Source organism: Mesoplodon mirus (assembly GCF_964341445.2).
Source record: "Mesoplodon mirus genome assembly, chromosome: 12".
Classification (NCBI taxonomy): domain Eukaryota; kingdom Metazoa; phylum Chordata; class Mammalia; order Artiodactyla; family Ziphiidae; genus Mesoplodon; species Mesoplodon mirus.
This window is the reverse complement of record NC_138988.1, coordinates 6344926-6360572: the sequence shown is the minus strand read 5'-3', so window position 1 is coordinate 6360572 and position 15647 is coordinate 6344926. Positions and strand designations below refer to the sequence as shown.

General features: G+C 52.5%; 1 protein-coding gene across 1 annotated transcript; it reads left to right on the top strand.

Moving 5' to 3' along the window:
* Nucleotides 1-1109: 1109 nt before the first annotated feature.
* SLC6A1 (solute carrier family 6 member 1) lies at nt 1110-15331 on the top strand (the record flags this gene model as incomplete). Its single annotated transcript, XM_082639102.1, has 14 exons — nt 1110-1347; nt 1775-1906; nt 2429-2529; nt 3299-3408; nt 3807-3939; nt 6930-7064; nt 7300-7403; nt 7651-7775; nt 9064-9176; nt 9530-9661; nt 10509-10611; nt 11768-11868; nt 12745-12912; nt 15227-15331. 14 exons carry the CDS (start codon nt 1110-1112, stop codon nt 15329-15331), a joined length of 1800 nt encoding a protein of 599 aa, XP_082495228.1.
* Between the last annotated feature and the right edge of the window lie 316 nt (nt 15332-15647).

The window sequence follows — 15647 nt, the reverse complement described above, 5'->3', positions numbered from 1 at the left end:
AACATAAAATAGATAGCTAGTGGGAAGCAGCCGCATAGCACAGGGAGATCAGCTCCATGCTTTGTGACCACCTAGAGGGGTGGGATAGGGAGGGTGGGGGGGAGGGAGACGCAAGAGGGAAAAGATATGGGAACATATGTATATGTATAGCTGATTCACTTTGTTATAAAGCAGAAACTAACACACCATTGTAAAGCAATTATACTCCAATAAAGATGTTAAAAAAAAAAAAAAAGTATAGATCCGGGGCTGTCTCCTAGAGATTCTGATGTGGCACATCTAGGGAGGGACCTGGGGACCTGTGTGTTTGTAGAGCTTCCTAAATGACTTGGAAACACAGCCAGGCTTGGGGACTGCTGGTGAATTAGTAGCAGGTCCTCACTGTTTGCAGCCACTGGGTGCTCACTAAGTGAAGAACAACAGCCCGATAAGGGGTCCACTACGATCATCCTCAAATTAAAAGGTAGGGAGAGTGAGGCCCAGAGAGGTTAAGAAGCTTACTCAAAGTCACACAGCTCCAAAGTGGCAAAGAGGACTTTGATCACGATCAGAGTCTGTGCTCACGTCCCGCCTTCACCTACCCCTGCGGCCAGGACACCTCCCTGTTCAGCCTCACAGGAAAATCCTGCATTGCTTACCCTGCCTTGGCTATTATGGCCTCAGGGAATAGAAAATCTCCCAACTGCACCCCGGAAAGCAAAGATGAAGTGCACATAATATTTCTGTTTGGAATTTTGGTTGCCTGGGGCTACTCTCTGACATGGACACATAACGGAGGGCACGTGACACAGATGGCCAACGTTGATGCTAGCCCAGGAGACGTCGAGACCACATTCTCACATGATGACCTTGGAAGCAAAAGGCATCTTCCTTTCTCCTGGGGCAGGAGCTGGCAGGAGAAAGAGGGAGAGCCCTCTTCGTCCCTTGGTTTGTGGGTTATTTTGTTTTGTTATTTTGGGGCGACTCCAGGATCTTAACACCTTCATTGCCTGTCACCCTATCCCTCTGTTCTCCTAGGGTGACCTTGAGCCACAAAACTGCTGTCCACGTGGACCAGGGCTGACATCGCACGTCCGTCTGCCAGGACCCCTGCGTCCAAACTCCGAGACATGGCGACCAATGGTAGCAAGGTGGCCGATGGGCAGATCTCCACGGAGGTCAGCGAGGTCCCCGTGGCCAATGACAAGCCCAAAACACTGGTGGTCAAGGTGCAGAAAAAGGCGGCAGACCTTCCAGACCGGGACACATGGAAGGGCCGCTTCGACTTCCTCATGTCCTGCGTGGGCTACGCCATCGGGCTGGGCAACGTCTGGAGGTTTCCATATCTCTGCGGGAAAAACGGTGGCGGTAGGTGCTGGCCTGGTGACCTCCTGCTGGGTCTGCACGCACGCACACACACACACACACACACACACGGAGTGTCCTGCTTAGGCATTTTCTGGGGTGACCTTGGGGAAATGGGTCCCCTAAAGACTCCAATGGGAGTGCCAGGCCCCACTTCCTGCTTCTTGTCCTTTTCCAAAGGATTCCCAAAGGGCAGTAGTCTTCTGTTAATGATGCCAAAAAGCTCCTGTCTTCATTCTGCAAAGTGCAGGGCATGGGTCTTGAGCAAAGGACGTCCTCGGTCCTCACTTTGGCTTTGGGTGCTGCTTTGAAGGCAGAATATAATGAAATCGTGGCAGGGACCCCAGAACGCCCCGCTGTGATGCTCTCTCTGACCGACCGGGTTTCTCAAAGCTCAAGGCCACGAGCATCTCTCTTCTCGACCCCGCAGGGGCCTTCCTGATCCCCTACTTCCTGACGCTCATCTTTGCGGGGGTCCCGCTCTTCCTGCTGGAGTGCTCCCTGGGCCAGTACACGTCCATCGGGGGCCTGGGGGTGTGGAAGCTGGCCCCCATGTTCAAGGGTGAGTGTGCAGAGTGGAGCTGTGGATCGTGGTCGTGCTCCTGCCCACAGCTCCGGGCCCTGGACAGAGGGAGCTGTTGGGTCACGTCTGAGCAGCGGGGAGCCCTTTCAGGGGCCAGGTGACCCATGGCAATGCCGGTCAGAGGAGGACCCAGTCCAGAGGCCCCGCACGCACGTCAGCCCGCCCTGCCCTGTGAGCGCATTTCCCCAGCAGGGGCTGGGCGCGACTCTCTCTGCTTTCTTGCTCAGTGCCTGATGGACACTCGGGTGGACGCATGCAGGGTCGTGCTTGCCCGGCAAGCCAAGGCCCCAGTCCGCCCTGCAGCCAGCCTGTGCTGGGCCCCAGACGCAAGTCCTGGCTCCCTCACTTGCCATGCGTGTGTGACCTTAGCCAAGTCCCTGCTTCTCTCCAAGGTCCAATGACACTGTAGATGTCCTGGAAAATGGCAACAATGACAGGAGCTGGGATGGTTATGATTATTACTGTATGAAATGAAGGTCCTGATGGTGTGTCTGGTCCCAGGTGTGGGCCTTGCCGCTGCTGTGCTGTCCTTCTGGCTGAACATCTACTACATTGTCATCATCTCTTGGGCCATCTACTACCTGTACAATTCCTTCACCACAGTGAGTGACCCCTTGGACCACCTGCCCCCCAGAAGGAGCCAGACCCACACCCCACCCTCCCTCCACTGGGACCACCGTTCTGCCGACAGGGCCATTCCTCCGGGTGGTGGGCGCGGTTTGTCTTCAGCAGCCCTTGTGTCCTCGTCATAGCACCATTCGCCCATATTATATGGACCCAGACAGCCTGGGTTCAAATCCTGACCCTAGTCTGTACCAACCGTGCTGCTTCAGGAAAGAGACCTAACCTCTCTGAGCCACAGTGCCCTCATTTATAAAATGGGGCTTAAGGTAAAACTCACCTCACCTCATACGGTTGTGTGAGGACTAAGGAGTAACAGGTGTAAAGTGCTTAGAACCATACCCAGCAAGGAACAAGTACTGTAAGTGTTCACTGTTAACTTCATCGTGCACGGGCTCAGATGGGCACGGTTACTTACCCGAGGTCACGTAGCTGGGAAGTGGCCCCAGGGTGGACACAGGATGCCTTACGGTACAGCTCGGAGAGCTGGTTTTCAGAGTGAAAAGGCTGAGGTTCAACTTTCAGCCCTAGACACGTAGCTGTGTGATCTTGGGCAAGTTGCTGTCCCTCTCTGATCTCTAAAACGGGGATGACAACATGACCTGCATCTGGAGCTGTTGGGAATGGGAGGTTGAGGTAGTGGCTGTGAGGAGGCTCAGAGGACCGTGAGGATGCACGAGATGTGCTGGGGCCACTGTCGCCAGCTCTTGGGGGCTTATGTGGTTTACCTGTGCCGCTGTGTCTTTGCAGACACTGCCGTGGAAACAGTGTGACAACCCCTGGAACACAGACCGCTGCTTCTCCAACTACAGCATCGTCAACACCACCACCATGACCAGCGCCGTGGTGGAGTTCTGGGAGTGAGTGCGGGGCCATCCCCAGGGGCGGTGGTGTATCACTGAGGGCCAGTGAGAACAACAGCGAGCTATTCACTGCAAGATTTTAAGCAGGAAAGTGACATGATCAGACATTAGAAGGGGCCGGAGTGGGGACAGAGCAGAAGTGAAGGGGGGTGGTCCTGCTGGGAGGCCGCTGCAGACATCCAGGTGAGCAGCCATGGTGGCAGAACTAAGTCACTGGCAGGTCCCTTGAGCAAACAGCTCCTTCTCCCGATCAGTGTAACGGGCCCCTGGTCCCCGCCCAGCTCCGGGAGCCCAGTGGTCACAGCTATCAGCCCCATCGCGCCCTGGGCACCCCCGGGTCACCCCAGCCCCCGCCAGCCCCACGTAACTTTGTCCTCCCTCCGATGTTCCACCAGGCGCAACATGCATCAGATGACAGATGGGCTGGATAAGCCAGGTCAAATCCGCTGGCCTCTGGCCATCACCCTGGCCATCGCCTGGATCCTTGTGTATTTCTGTATCTGGAAGGGTGTTGGCTGGACTGGAAAGGTAAGAGGTGTGCACAGTGGGGACCCAAGGGGGATGGGTCTACAGAGGGATCTCTGCTCTGGGTGGGGAGTCGATAGCTCCCAGGAGCCCCATCCAACTTTGACTTAAGCAGGTGCCTTCATCTCTCTGTACCTCGGTTTCCTTTCCTGTAAATAGGAATAATATCATTACCTACCTTCTGGGCGGTTTTAAGGATTAAAGGAAATACTGCAAGTCATGCTCTTAGTGCAGTGCCAGGCTCATGGTGAGTCCCTTGAGATCGAGATTCCCCTGGGCCGGGCAGAGCCATCGCAAAGCGGAGGGCAAATGTGGCTCCTGGACCATTTGACAAACCATCCCTGAGATCTACTCTGTTCCAAGCTTTGTTCTAGGTGCAGGTGATCCAGAGGTGAGCACAGTTACATCCCGGCCTTTGAGGAGGTAATAGAGATGGATTGGTTAATGGTTAAATACTCAGGCCCTGTGTTCAAACAGTTCTGGCCCATGTTGGCCATTTATGTGGCTGTGTGACCTGGAACAAATCACTTTGCCTCTCTGAAACTCAGTTTCCTCTTTTGTAAAATGGGACCAATAACTGCTTATCCATTGGTTTGTTATGTGAATCAAATGAGCTGCTGATTTTGTAAAGAAATCAGAAGCTAGCAAGAGGAGTTGTTGTTTTTGTTTTTGGCAAAGGCAGAGCCGTGCCTAGCTGGGATGTCCAGCCTGGGGACACCTGGGGATTAAATTGCCAATCAGGTCAGGGGTGAGGTGGGGACTGGCCTCACCCCCACCTCTTTGTGTTTTCAAGCCCCACCCCAGGAGTCTGGGGACAGAAGATGGCCAAGTCTCTCACTGGCCTGGACCGGAAGGAAACTCAGAGGGCAAGGGTATTGTCTGAGGTCTTAGAGCAAGTCAGGGAAAGAAAGGAACTGAACTGAATCAGGCTCAGACAGGGAGGTCCAGATTGCCCAAAAAGCTGAATCGAGCAAAACAGAACCTTAGTGAATTACACACTTGGGCACGGACCCAGCTAACGAAAAGCTGCCCAGTTGCAGTCAGGTGGGACCTTTGGACCCACCGGGTTCTCAGAACCAAGGCCACTGTCAAACATCTCTGCTTTGTCCCTAGGCTAGGTGAGCAGGAGGAGGGCACAGGTGTCTCCCAGCCCAACTTCAGGTAGCAGAAGAATGTAGGGCCCAAGGGCTTTGGAGGAGACAGAGTTGAAATTGAATGTCAGTCCCCTGGGCCCTAGCTGTGTGCACTTGGGCAAGTCACTTCACTTTTCTGAGCCTCAGTTTCCTCATCTGCTAAATGGTCACAATAATAGTGCCTTACAGGGTTGTCTCAAAGACTAAGTGAGATAATCAGTCTGTATAGAATGTAGAGCGTATGCCTAGCACACAGTCGGCACTCAGTACATGATGTCTATTATAATTATTTGTGGGTGGTACCTAAAGTTCCTGCTACCTTAGGAAACTGACTACTTCTTGGGGACAGAGAGTAGAGCCCCTCTCACTGCATCTTTTGAATGAGTCAATCAGTCTATCAATGAGCATTTACTGAGCTCCTACTGTATACCTGGCTCCATGCCAAAGACCCAGTGACGAGCAAGACATAGATGACATGGATTAAGCATGTTGTATGTCCTCATACACCCAACCTTTCTGAGCAAAAAGGTTGATTGTACCCAGACAAGAAAAAGCTAGGTTCAGAGAAGATAAGAAATTGACCCAGTGTCACACAGCTTGTAGGTGACACAGATGGTTTTAAATCCCCTTTTCCTAATTCCAAGTACAGTGGTTTTTCTGCTGGATCGTGGCTGCCTTTCCTAAGCCTGAAGCGTCTCAGAGTCGTCAGGGAGATGAGACTAACCCAGAGAACAATTCATGCTGACCGGGAAGTAGGGGCACATCAGACTTGGAGGTACAGAGGTTATTGAACTTGAAAATTGCTCTTTCACGCTGGTGAGCAAAGAAATGCCATTTCAGACAGTGACGTCAGTCTCTTGATTATCAATTTAAAATAATTTGTAAGGTGATTATCCTCAGTGCTGGCCCCTTTGGGGGAAAGGCACAGTCTGTAGTACTGGACGAAGTTCAGTTTCTGGGAGGTAATTAGGCAATGTGGATAAAAAGCCTTGAGAAGTGTATTCCTTTTTACTCAGTAATTCCACTTCTAAGAATTTTTCTCGAGAATAGTATAATAATTTTGTAGACAAAGTTTTATCTACAGGGTGTCCAGTGTAGTAGTATTGAGTCTCACATAAAATTGGAAATAACCTGAATGGATAACAGTAGGGGAAATTTTTAAAAGGGTGGTGGGACCTCCTGAGGGACTGTTTTGTATAATTAAAATCACAGTGTTATGAGACAGTAAAACAGCATTCAGTAAACGAAACAAGAAACAAAGCTGTATGTACTGTGTTTTTTAACTTCAAACATGTTAAATGAAAAGGCAAGTATGTACTTTGCGCCTCATTTGTAAGAAAATGTAATCATATATGCAAAGGAAAGTCTCAAAAGAGAATATTAAAATATTAACATCCATGCACTTATGTATTTGTCAGGCAGTTACTGAGTGTCTACTATATACCATGGACTGTTCTAGGCACTGGGAAAACAGAGAAGTGAACACGACAAGCCCTGTCCCTCATGTAACTTGTATTCTACGGGCTGTTGAAAAGAACTCTAATTTGTGTGTGTATTCATATGTAATTTAAAAATTTCCTTGTCACCACATATATTATTTGAATACTTTAAATAAAAATAAAAAATAGGAAGGGTAGGGAAAGGGGAAAAAATGGGTGCTGAGCTGGTTGATTCAGGCACCAAGGAGCAGCTTCAGAAAAGTGGCCAAGAGGAGCAGGTTAGGAATCCAGGAAGGCTTCCTGGAGGAAGATGAATTGGAACCAAGCCCAGAGCCACAACAGGTAGGGATGTAGGTAAAGTGGTTAAGGAAAGCATGGGTGCGCTGGAAGGGGCGTAACCCTTCGCCCCCTTTCCTCCCAGGTGGTCTACTTCTCTGCCACGTATCCCTACATCATGCTGATCATCCTGTTCTTCCGCGGAGTGACGCTTCCCGGGGCCAAGGAGGGTATCCTCTTCTACATCACGCCCAACTTCCGCAAGCTGTCGGACTCTGAGGTGAGCGACCTCCCGACCTGGTCCTGGAGCGCCCCCCGCTGGGTTAAGAGCACATCTGAGTCCTGAGCCATCGTTTACCACCTTTAGGATAAGTTATCGCACCTCTCGGACCCGCTTATGTGAACTGGGGTTGCTGCCTGGTAGAGCTGGTTAGCACGTGTAAAAGGCCCTGGGGCGTTCCAGGCTACGATTATGACTTTGACTTTTTTTTTTTTTTTAATCATTCTGCCTATAGGTGTGGCTGGATGCGGCTACCCAGATCTTTTTCTCCTATGGGCTGGGCCTGGGATCCCTGATCGCTCTCGGCAGCTACAACTCTTTCCACAACAACGTCTACAGGTGCTTCCCCGCGGCCACGCCCCTCCGAGACCACGCCCCTCCCTTGGCCTGTCAACTCCACCCATCTCTGAGCCAAAACCTTCTGGCCACTCCTTCCGGTTCCGCCCCTTCCCGGGGTTGGGGGTGGGCACACCAGTAGCTCGGCTCACAGGTACCCTCCTCCGCCTGGCTCCTTGATAACCACAGCCCACTAGCTCACCTTCCCGCCAGCCCCACCCTTCCTGACCCCACCCCCCCTTCTCTGCAGGGACTCCATCATCGTCTGCTGCATCAATTCCTGCACCAGCATGTTCGCAGGATTTGTTATCTTCTCCATCGTGGGCTTCATGGCCCATGTCACCAAGAGGTCCATTGCTGATGTGGCGGCCTCAGGTCAGCACCGCACTGGGGAGGGCTGGGGGGAGGGGCTAACCCCGCGGACTTTGCGATCTTCATCGCTGTCACCGTCATCACCACCGTGGCTCGCTGGCGTTGAGTGTCCCTACCTGCCAGCAGTGCCCTGAGCATTTACATGGACGGTGTCCCTGAATCTTCCCAACACTATGGGGTCAGTGCTCTTGTTATCCTCATCTCATAGGTGAGGAAACCGAGACTCACCAAGGTCACTTACCCAAATTAACAGAGCTCAAAGGTGGTAGGACTGGAGTTGGCCCCAGACCTGGCTGGTTGTGAAGCCAGGCCACACTGGCACCTCCAGCAGATCCTGGACATCTGAGGGGAGCAGACCTACTCTTGTCCCCTGGGATATCAACTTTGGTCCAACCCAGACACCTTCACCATTGTGACTGAAAGCACCCACATCGGTGCTTTTGTCCCAGTTGCAAAAAGGTTCTCACCGGGTGGGCTGTGCCCACTCTGCTCTCCACACAGTCATCCATGCCACAGGGTCCAAGGACAGCCCCAGGCACACCCCCTTCCCTGCTCAAATGCGGGGGACCCACTATGTGCTCAGCAGAGGCTCAGGGAGGCAATGTGACCTGTCCCTTCTCTGTCGTGGGGAGCTGGGCGTGTCGTGTGGAAAGGAACATTCCCCTCCAAGGGCTTGCTCTCCGCTGCACGGGCAACGCAGCATCTCATTTCTCTGGAACTTCCCAGTCAACCCCCTTTCCAGAGCCAGACCCCAGAGAGGTTACCGTCTCTTTCTTTCTTCCACGGTTTTCCCTGATCTCCTGAATACCCACCCCCAGACACTCACAGTGTCCCAAACTCCTCAAGCCTTCTCCTACCCTGTTCTCCCATCGTAGCAAAGGGTTCCAGTGTCTACTGCCCAGGCCAGGCCCCCAGCATCATCCTGGACCCTTCCTTTGTCTTCCCTCACCTTCCCTCACAAACCAACCAAAACCAGGGCCTGCGCACTCTGCCTCCTGAGTATCTCTCCATCTGGCCCCCTGTCTGCACCTGCGCTGTCCCCAGTCCCCACCGCTGGCCAGGTCACCGCAGTCCCTCCTCTTATCTCACTGGTCCTCTTGCCTCTGAACCCAACTCTGTAGCCTCCTGCCTCCCCCCAACTGTTTCCTTGTCTGGAAAAGGAGGCTGATAACAGTCACCGAAACGTTTACTCTGAAGACGAGATGAAATGAAGCTTAGGAAGTGGGTGCGCTGGGGATGCCGCCGGTGCTCAGCGCCTTGTATTTCTTCCTCTTCTGGCTTCCTGCCACAGGCCCTGGGCTGGCGTTCCTGGCGTATCCGGAGGCGGTGACACAGCTGCCCATCTCTCCCCTCTGGGCCATCCTCTTCTTCTCCATGCTGCTTATGCTGGGCATTGACAGCCAGGTGAGGATGCCCTCCCTGGCACCTTGAGGAGACCCCACCCAGCCTCACTGGTCCAGGACCAAGCAGGGAGAGGAGCCCATTGTCTTAGGCCCCCTAGAAGCTGGCCAAGGGTTTCAAACCCTTAGGATGTTCTACCACATGAGACTTCAGGATTCAGCTCAGCTACCTTCCCCATTTTCCAGATGGGGAAACTGATGCCCAGGAGGAAGGGATTCCCTGAGGTCACAGAGGGAGGCAGAGGGAGAGTCAGGCCTGGAACCCAGGGTTCCCCTGGCCCTGCCGTCCCCACAGGGTGAGGCTTTGGGTGGGTGGGGCTGGGGCTGCCTGGGGTGGCTGACCTCTGCCCTCCGCAGTTCTGTACCGTGGAAGGCTTCATCACTGCCCTGGTGGATGAGTACCCCAGGCTGCTCCGCAACCGCAGGGAGCTCTTCATCGCCGCCGTCTGCATCGTCTCCTACCTGATCGGTCTGTCTAACATCACCCAGGTGAGCGCGTCAGCACATGGCACACCTCTGCTGCTGCCTTCCCGGGGCCACTCCCAGGCCCTCTGTGCCCCAGCCTTGTCCCATCTCACCTATCATTTTGGTGGACAAGACTGACATGCGAATTAGATCATTAAATGCCATGAAGAACAGAGGATAGTGGGACAGAGAATGAATAGCAGGGGTGGGTAGGATGGTGCCTTGGACAGAGTAGTCAGGGCAGTCCCTCTGAGGAAGTGACATTTCAGCTGAAACTCACATGGCAAGGAAGAGCCAGCCAGGGGAAGATCTAGCTAGGGGAGGAAAGCACAGCAGATGCAAAGGCCCTGGGGTGGGAATGGGCTTGGCAAGCTGAGGGACAGAAAGAAGGCCAGCGTGGTAGCGACAGAGGGAGTGGGGGAGTAGGTAGTGGATGCAGAACCAGATCATGCAGGACCTTCCAGGGCAGGCATTTGGATTTTATTTTATTTTACTTTACTTTACATCTCTTTACATTTTATATATTACATTACAGTCTTATTTAAGCTATGAAAGAGCTTCTAGAGAGAGACATGACTGGTTTAACATTGTGAACAGATGGCTCAGATGACCAGCTCCTCTTTCTGCCCTCCAGCCCTCCCAGAAATGGGACATTTCCCTCCGCCACCTGGGCATTTTCTTCCCAGTCCCCAGAGTCCATGTCCACATCCTTGCAGGGTCGCAAAGACCTCTGTGCTTCCTCTAATCTACCCTCAAGCCTTCTTGCTGCAGTGTAGTCTAATCCCAACCTACACAGCCTGTGTTGACCTTGAACTGAATGCACTGGTCCCCAGGGGAAGTGGACCCTCTCTCACCTCTTTTGCTTTCGCAGGGGGGCATTTATGTCTTCAAACTCTTTGATTACTACTCCGCCAGTGGCATGAGCCTGCTGTTCCTCGTGTTCTTTGAATGTGTCTCCATTTCCTGGTTTTATGGTAAGCACCAACCCCTCCTCCCTCCCTCCCTCGTTCATTTGTTCATTCATTCATTCATTCCTTTCTTCAGTCATTCAGCAAATACGACTTGAACACCAGGCCCTCTCCATACATTAATTTATTTGGTCCTCATTGCAGTTCGATGAAATTAGCACAGGACGTCCCATGTTTAGAAGATACCATAAGAAGAAGAGTTAAATAAACTCATTTAAAATGGGAGTCAACACTTCTTCATAAATTTTGCCATAAAAGACTTGTTTGAGATTTTATCTAGAGAAAGGAAACTGAAACTATAAAAAAGTTCTCAAGTTAAATATTTTTTAAAAGCTAGGCCATAATTAAAAGTATGCACTATCTTAGAATGTAGGACATGATGATTTTTATTTGTTGATTTTGTGGACTAAGTTTCCAGACCCAACTGCGTAATAGTGAAAAGGCTGTCCTTCCGGGCACTTTGGTTGTCACAGCAAGATGACGTTTTTGGAAGCAGTGTTGTCCAGGGTCCCTCTGGGTCCTTGGTGTTCTGTGTATGTTGTTTGTAGTCCTGCCATCTCACCCTTCCTCATCATTTTCTTCTTGCTTTCTAACTGGTCTAGCGCTGTCAGGTCCTCACTGTCAGTGACTTTGCTAATAATCTGAGCAGTGTCCAGTGCCCAGTGTCACTCTCATGAACTTCAGGACATCTGCAGTGGTTTGTTTTTTGGGTTTTTTTTTTGTTGCAAGATTGGCAGTTCTTCTTTGCAATTTGCAATCTATCACCAGTTGCTTATGCATCAGATCAGCAGGGAAAACCGCCCCTGCCCAGCAAAGCTTTGAAGGAATGGCTGGGAGAGATGTTGGGTGGGAGGGACACTGAGAGTGACCGGGATGCTTTTTGTAAGTACCTCCTTTTGTTGGTGGATGTTTTCACATTCAGGTGACTTGCTTTCCCATACAACCCGTTTGCTGGGGGATTTGGTTATTGAATACTTAGCTAATAAGGACCCCCACCCCCACCCCACAGCATTAGCCACATGTTACAGATGAGGAAACTGAGGCTCAGAGATGTTAGGTGACTTGCCCGTGGTCACACTGTGAGAAAACAACAGGTCGGGGCCTTGAGCCTGCGGTCCCCACGGCCCGCTCATCCCTCCTGCTCTTTCTGCAATTGTCACAGGTGTCAACCGATTCTATGACAACATCCAAGAGATGGTTGGCTCCAGGCCCTGCATCTGGTGGAAGCTCTGCTGGTCCTTCTTCACCCCCATCATTGTAGCGGTAAGGGCAGGGCCAGACCAGGCCCTGGGGTGACTCAGGCCCAGAGAGACACTTCTGGAGCCAAAGGCAGGTGGAAGAGGCCCACAGACCTCTGTTCCTTAGGAATACTATTCTCTCATTTGTGCTGAGCGTCTACTCTGGGCCCTGCATGGCACCAGACACGCCGCAGCATCCTCAAACATCAGCACAATAGGCGTTATTGCCCCACTTTACTGCTGTCGGTACCGGGGCTCACCAGCCAGCATCACCCAGTGGGCTGGTGCTGTGCTCAAACCTGATTCTGAAGCCAAACCAGTCACACGGGGAGGCCTCTTATCCTCAGCATCCCTCATTCCCTCCTGCAAGGGGAAACCGAAGCATGAGCAGGCCTGGGAGGGGCTGCCCAGGTCCTTGCAGTGGGGCTGGGCCACTGCATATGTTGTGTCCTGCACAGGGACACTCAGCCAATGGCCAACTGGGGGCGACCTCCCACCCTTGTTCTGCTTGACAAACTGGTTAACCTGGAGGACGGGATGCCTTTTCCTATTGGTCCTCCCGGAGAAGCTACCTTTTGCTATTGGTCCTTCCAGAGAGGGCACCTTCTTCATGTCGGCTCTCCCAGAAGGGATGCCCTTTTCTATTGGCTGCCACAGAGAAGGCACCTTTTTCTGTTGGTCCTCCCGGAAACAGTGGCTTCTTCTGTTATACACAAAGGCACCTTATGTCCTAGCCGTGGCCTTGGGTGCAGGATTCCCAAGATGCTGGGCCCTTGTGAGGGTCAGCCCCAGGGCATGGGGGGAAGGCAGTGGACCTATCAGCTTCAGGGTCTAGGGAGGGGCCTGGGCAGTCCAGTCTGGGTGACTGCCTGCCCCCCTCCTCTCTCCTGTCCCTCCCCAGGGTGTGTTCATTTTCAGTGCTGTGCAGATGACCCCTCTCACCATGGGAAGCTACGTTTTTCCCAAGTGGGGCCAGGGTGTGGGCTGGCTCATGGCCCTGTCTTCCATGGTCCTCATCCCGGGGTACATGGCCTACATGTTCCTCACCTTAAAGGGCTCCCTGAAGCAGGTAAGTCCCTTCTCCACCCTCCTTGTCGCTGGGCCCCTTCCCCACTCTGTTGGGCACCACGCCTACACTCGTGGAGCACAGTCTATTTGGGGAGACAGACAAGTTGATAGCCAGTGAAGGTAGAGTGTCAGAGGTCACGATTGGGGTGAACCAGGGAGATATCCTCCTGCATTTCAGAGGATTAGAGAAGGCTTCCTAAAGAGGGGACAGCAAAGAAGAGGACTAAGGACTAGCCAGACTTAAAAGTAGAAGCAGGGGGAAAAAAAAAGATACAAATGAAGTTATTTACAAAACAGAAATAGACTTACAGACATAGAAAACAAACTTACGGTTACCAAGGGGAGATAAATTAGGAGGTTGAGATTAACATATACACACTACTATATATAAAATAGATAAACAACAAGGACATACTATAGCACAGGGAACTATACTCAATATTTTGTAATAACCTATAAGGGAGAAGAATTTGAAAAAGGATATGTGTGTGTGTGTGTATATATATATATATATATACACACACACACACATATATATATAACCAAATCACTGTGTTGTACACATGAAACTAACATAAAATCAACTCTACTTCAATTAAAAAAAATAATAATAAAAGTAGAAGCAGAGAGAATGTTCCTGGAAGGGGATGGGTAGTGTGTGCAAAGTCCCAGGGGTATAAACTGATCAGTGAGGCTGGAGGATAGAGTAGGGAGGGGTGCAGGGAGGTGATAAGACATGAGGCTGGGAATGTAAGAAGGTTGGACCAGATCATGAAGGGCTTTGAAAATCAGGACAAGAACTTTGGACTTTACCCTGAGTTTATCCAGTGGCAAATGGGGAGCCATTGAGGTTTCAGAGCAGGTGAGGGTGGGATCAGATGTGTTAAGAGCTTAACTCTAGACCTCATGTAAGGCACGCTGCCCCCAGCAAGGACCCACTGGCGCATGCGAGGTCCATGTCAGCTCTTTGTTAAATTATATTGAATTCTTGAGTGAAACAAGGCAGTGCTGGAGGTCCAGGTGCAGAGACATTGATGAAGTAAGTGTAGCCTGGGGAGATTTCCCTGAGGAGGTGGAAGGCCACAGCTGGGAGGACCTAGGTCTGTGCCTCTCAGCCTTATTCCCCACCAAGATGTCCCTGCCAGACACGCTCAGAGCCAGAAGGAGGGCCTGTAAGGTCTGCATCATAGGGGTGGTGTGTTGTGCACAGCCCCCGGAGTTGCTGGGCCAGCCTCCTCCCTTCACAGAAAGAGCACATGAGGCGCCGGGTGGGGAAGCTGCTTTCGCATCCCTTGCAGTCAGGTATTAGCAGAGCTGGGGCCTTACAGCCCTTTCTTCCAACTCCAGGTCCGACACTTTTGTTTACCATGATTCGCTGCTGTGTCTCAAAAGGTAGTCAGGTCTTAGAGTGGCAGAGAGGCAGAAGGGGTGCATTTGTGGAAGGGAACACAGCCTGTGCAAAGGCCCAGTGGTGGAAAGGGAAGACTCGCCTGAGGACAGTGCGCTGATGGGGCAGGATGGCAGGGGGTGTGTGGTGGCACCCCTTCAGCAAACATGCATTGAACACCTGCTATGTGCCAGACACTGTTGTCAGTGCTGCGGACACAGCCGTGAGCAAAATCCCACCCTCATGGGCCTTACATTCTGAGAGAGGAGGATCAGCAATTAACAAAATAAAGTCACATTTGATGAGGATGAGGAATATGGAGAAAGAGGGTGCAGGGGGTGCTGGGCAAGGCCTCGCTGAGGAGATAACGCTGAGCCAAGACCTAAGGAGATAGAGACCGAGCTGTGTCACTGTCTGAACTGGATGTCCCTGGGTGAGCGTACGGCAAGTGCAAAGGCCCTGGGACAGGTGCTTGCTTGGTGCTTGTGAGGAGCAGTGAGGAGGCCAGTGTGGCTCAGTGTAGTGAGCAAGGGGGTGAGGGGAGAACACTGAGGTCTGCGGTGATGGGCGCCAGGTCCTGTGGGGCCTTGCAGGACTTTGGTGAAATGGGAGCCCTTGTGGGGTCCTGAGGACCAGAGGAATGTGATCTGACTTCTGTTTTCACATAACCCCTCTGGCTGGGGTGTTGAGAATAGAATGAAGGGGATGAGGGGCAAGAGTGGAAGTGGAGGGCTGGGGGCAGTGACTGCAGTGACCCAAGTGCGAGGGAGTGGGCGTGGCCCAGGGGAGCTTTGGAAGGTGTGCAGGAGGGGGCTGGCACCTGGGAGCACCTCGCAGGCAGAACAAACAGGGGAGACTTGAGAAGAGGGTGGGCCAACGAGAGGCCAGCCCCCTTCCATCCCCGCCTGAATCCTCCCGCTGTCCACAGCGCATCCAGGTCATGATCCAGCCCAGCGAAGACATTGTCCGCCCCGAGAATGGTCCAGAGCAGCCCCAGGCCAGCGGCTCCGCCAGCAAAGAGGCCTACATCTAGGGGTGCAGGGCGGCTCGCCCACCCACACTCTCACCCCGACCCTGGCTGCACACGACCACCACTTGATGTCTGAAGATACTGTCTATCTCAACCTACCTCGAGTGGCGAGTCCAGACACCATCACCATGCAAAGAGAGGGAGGTGGGGACAGTCACACCCCCGTGGGCCCCGCCGTGGGCAAAGAAGATGCCCGATGGCTCCAGCACCTGCGGGCTGGTGACCTTTTGAATCTGGGCCCCATCAGCATCAAGCAGTCGGCCTGTGTGACCGCTGTGATAGATCATTTTTATCCTGCCAGCGAGTGTGATGCGGAGAG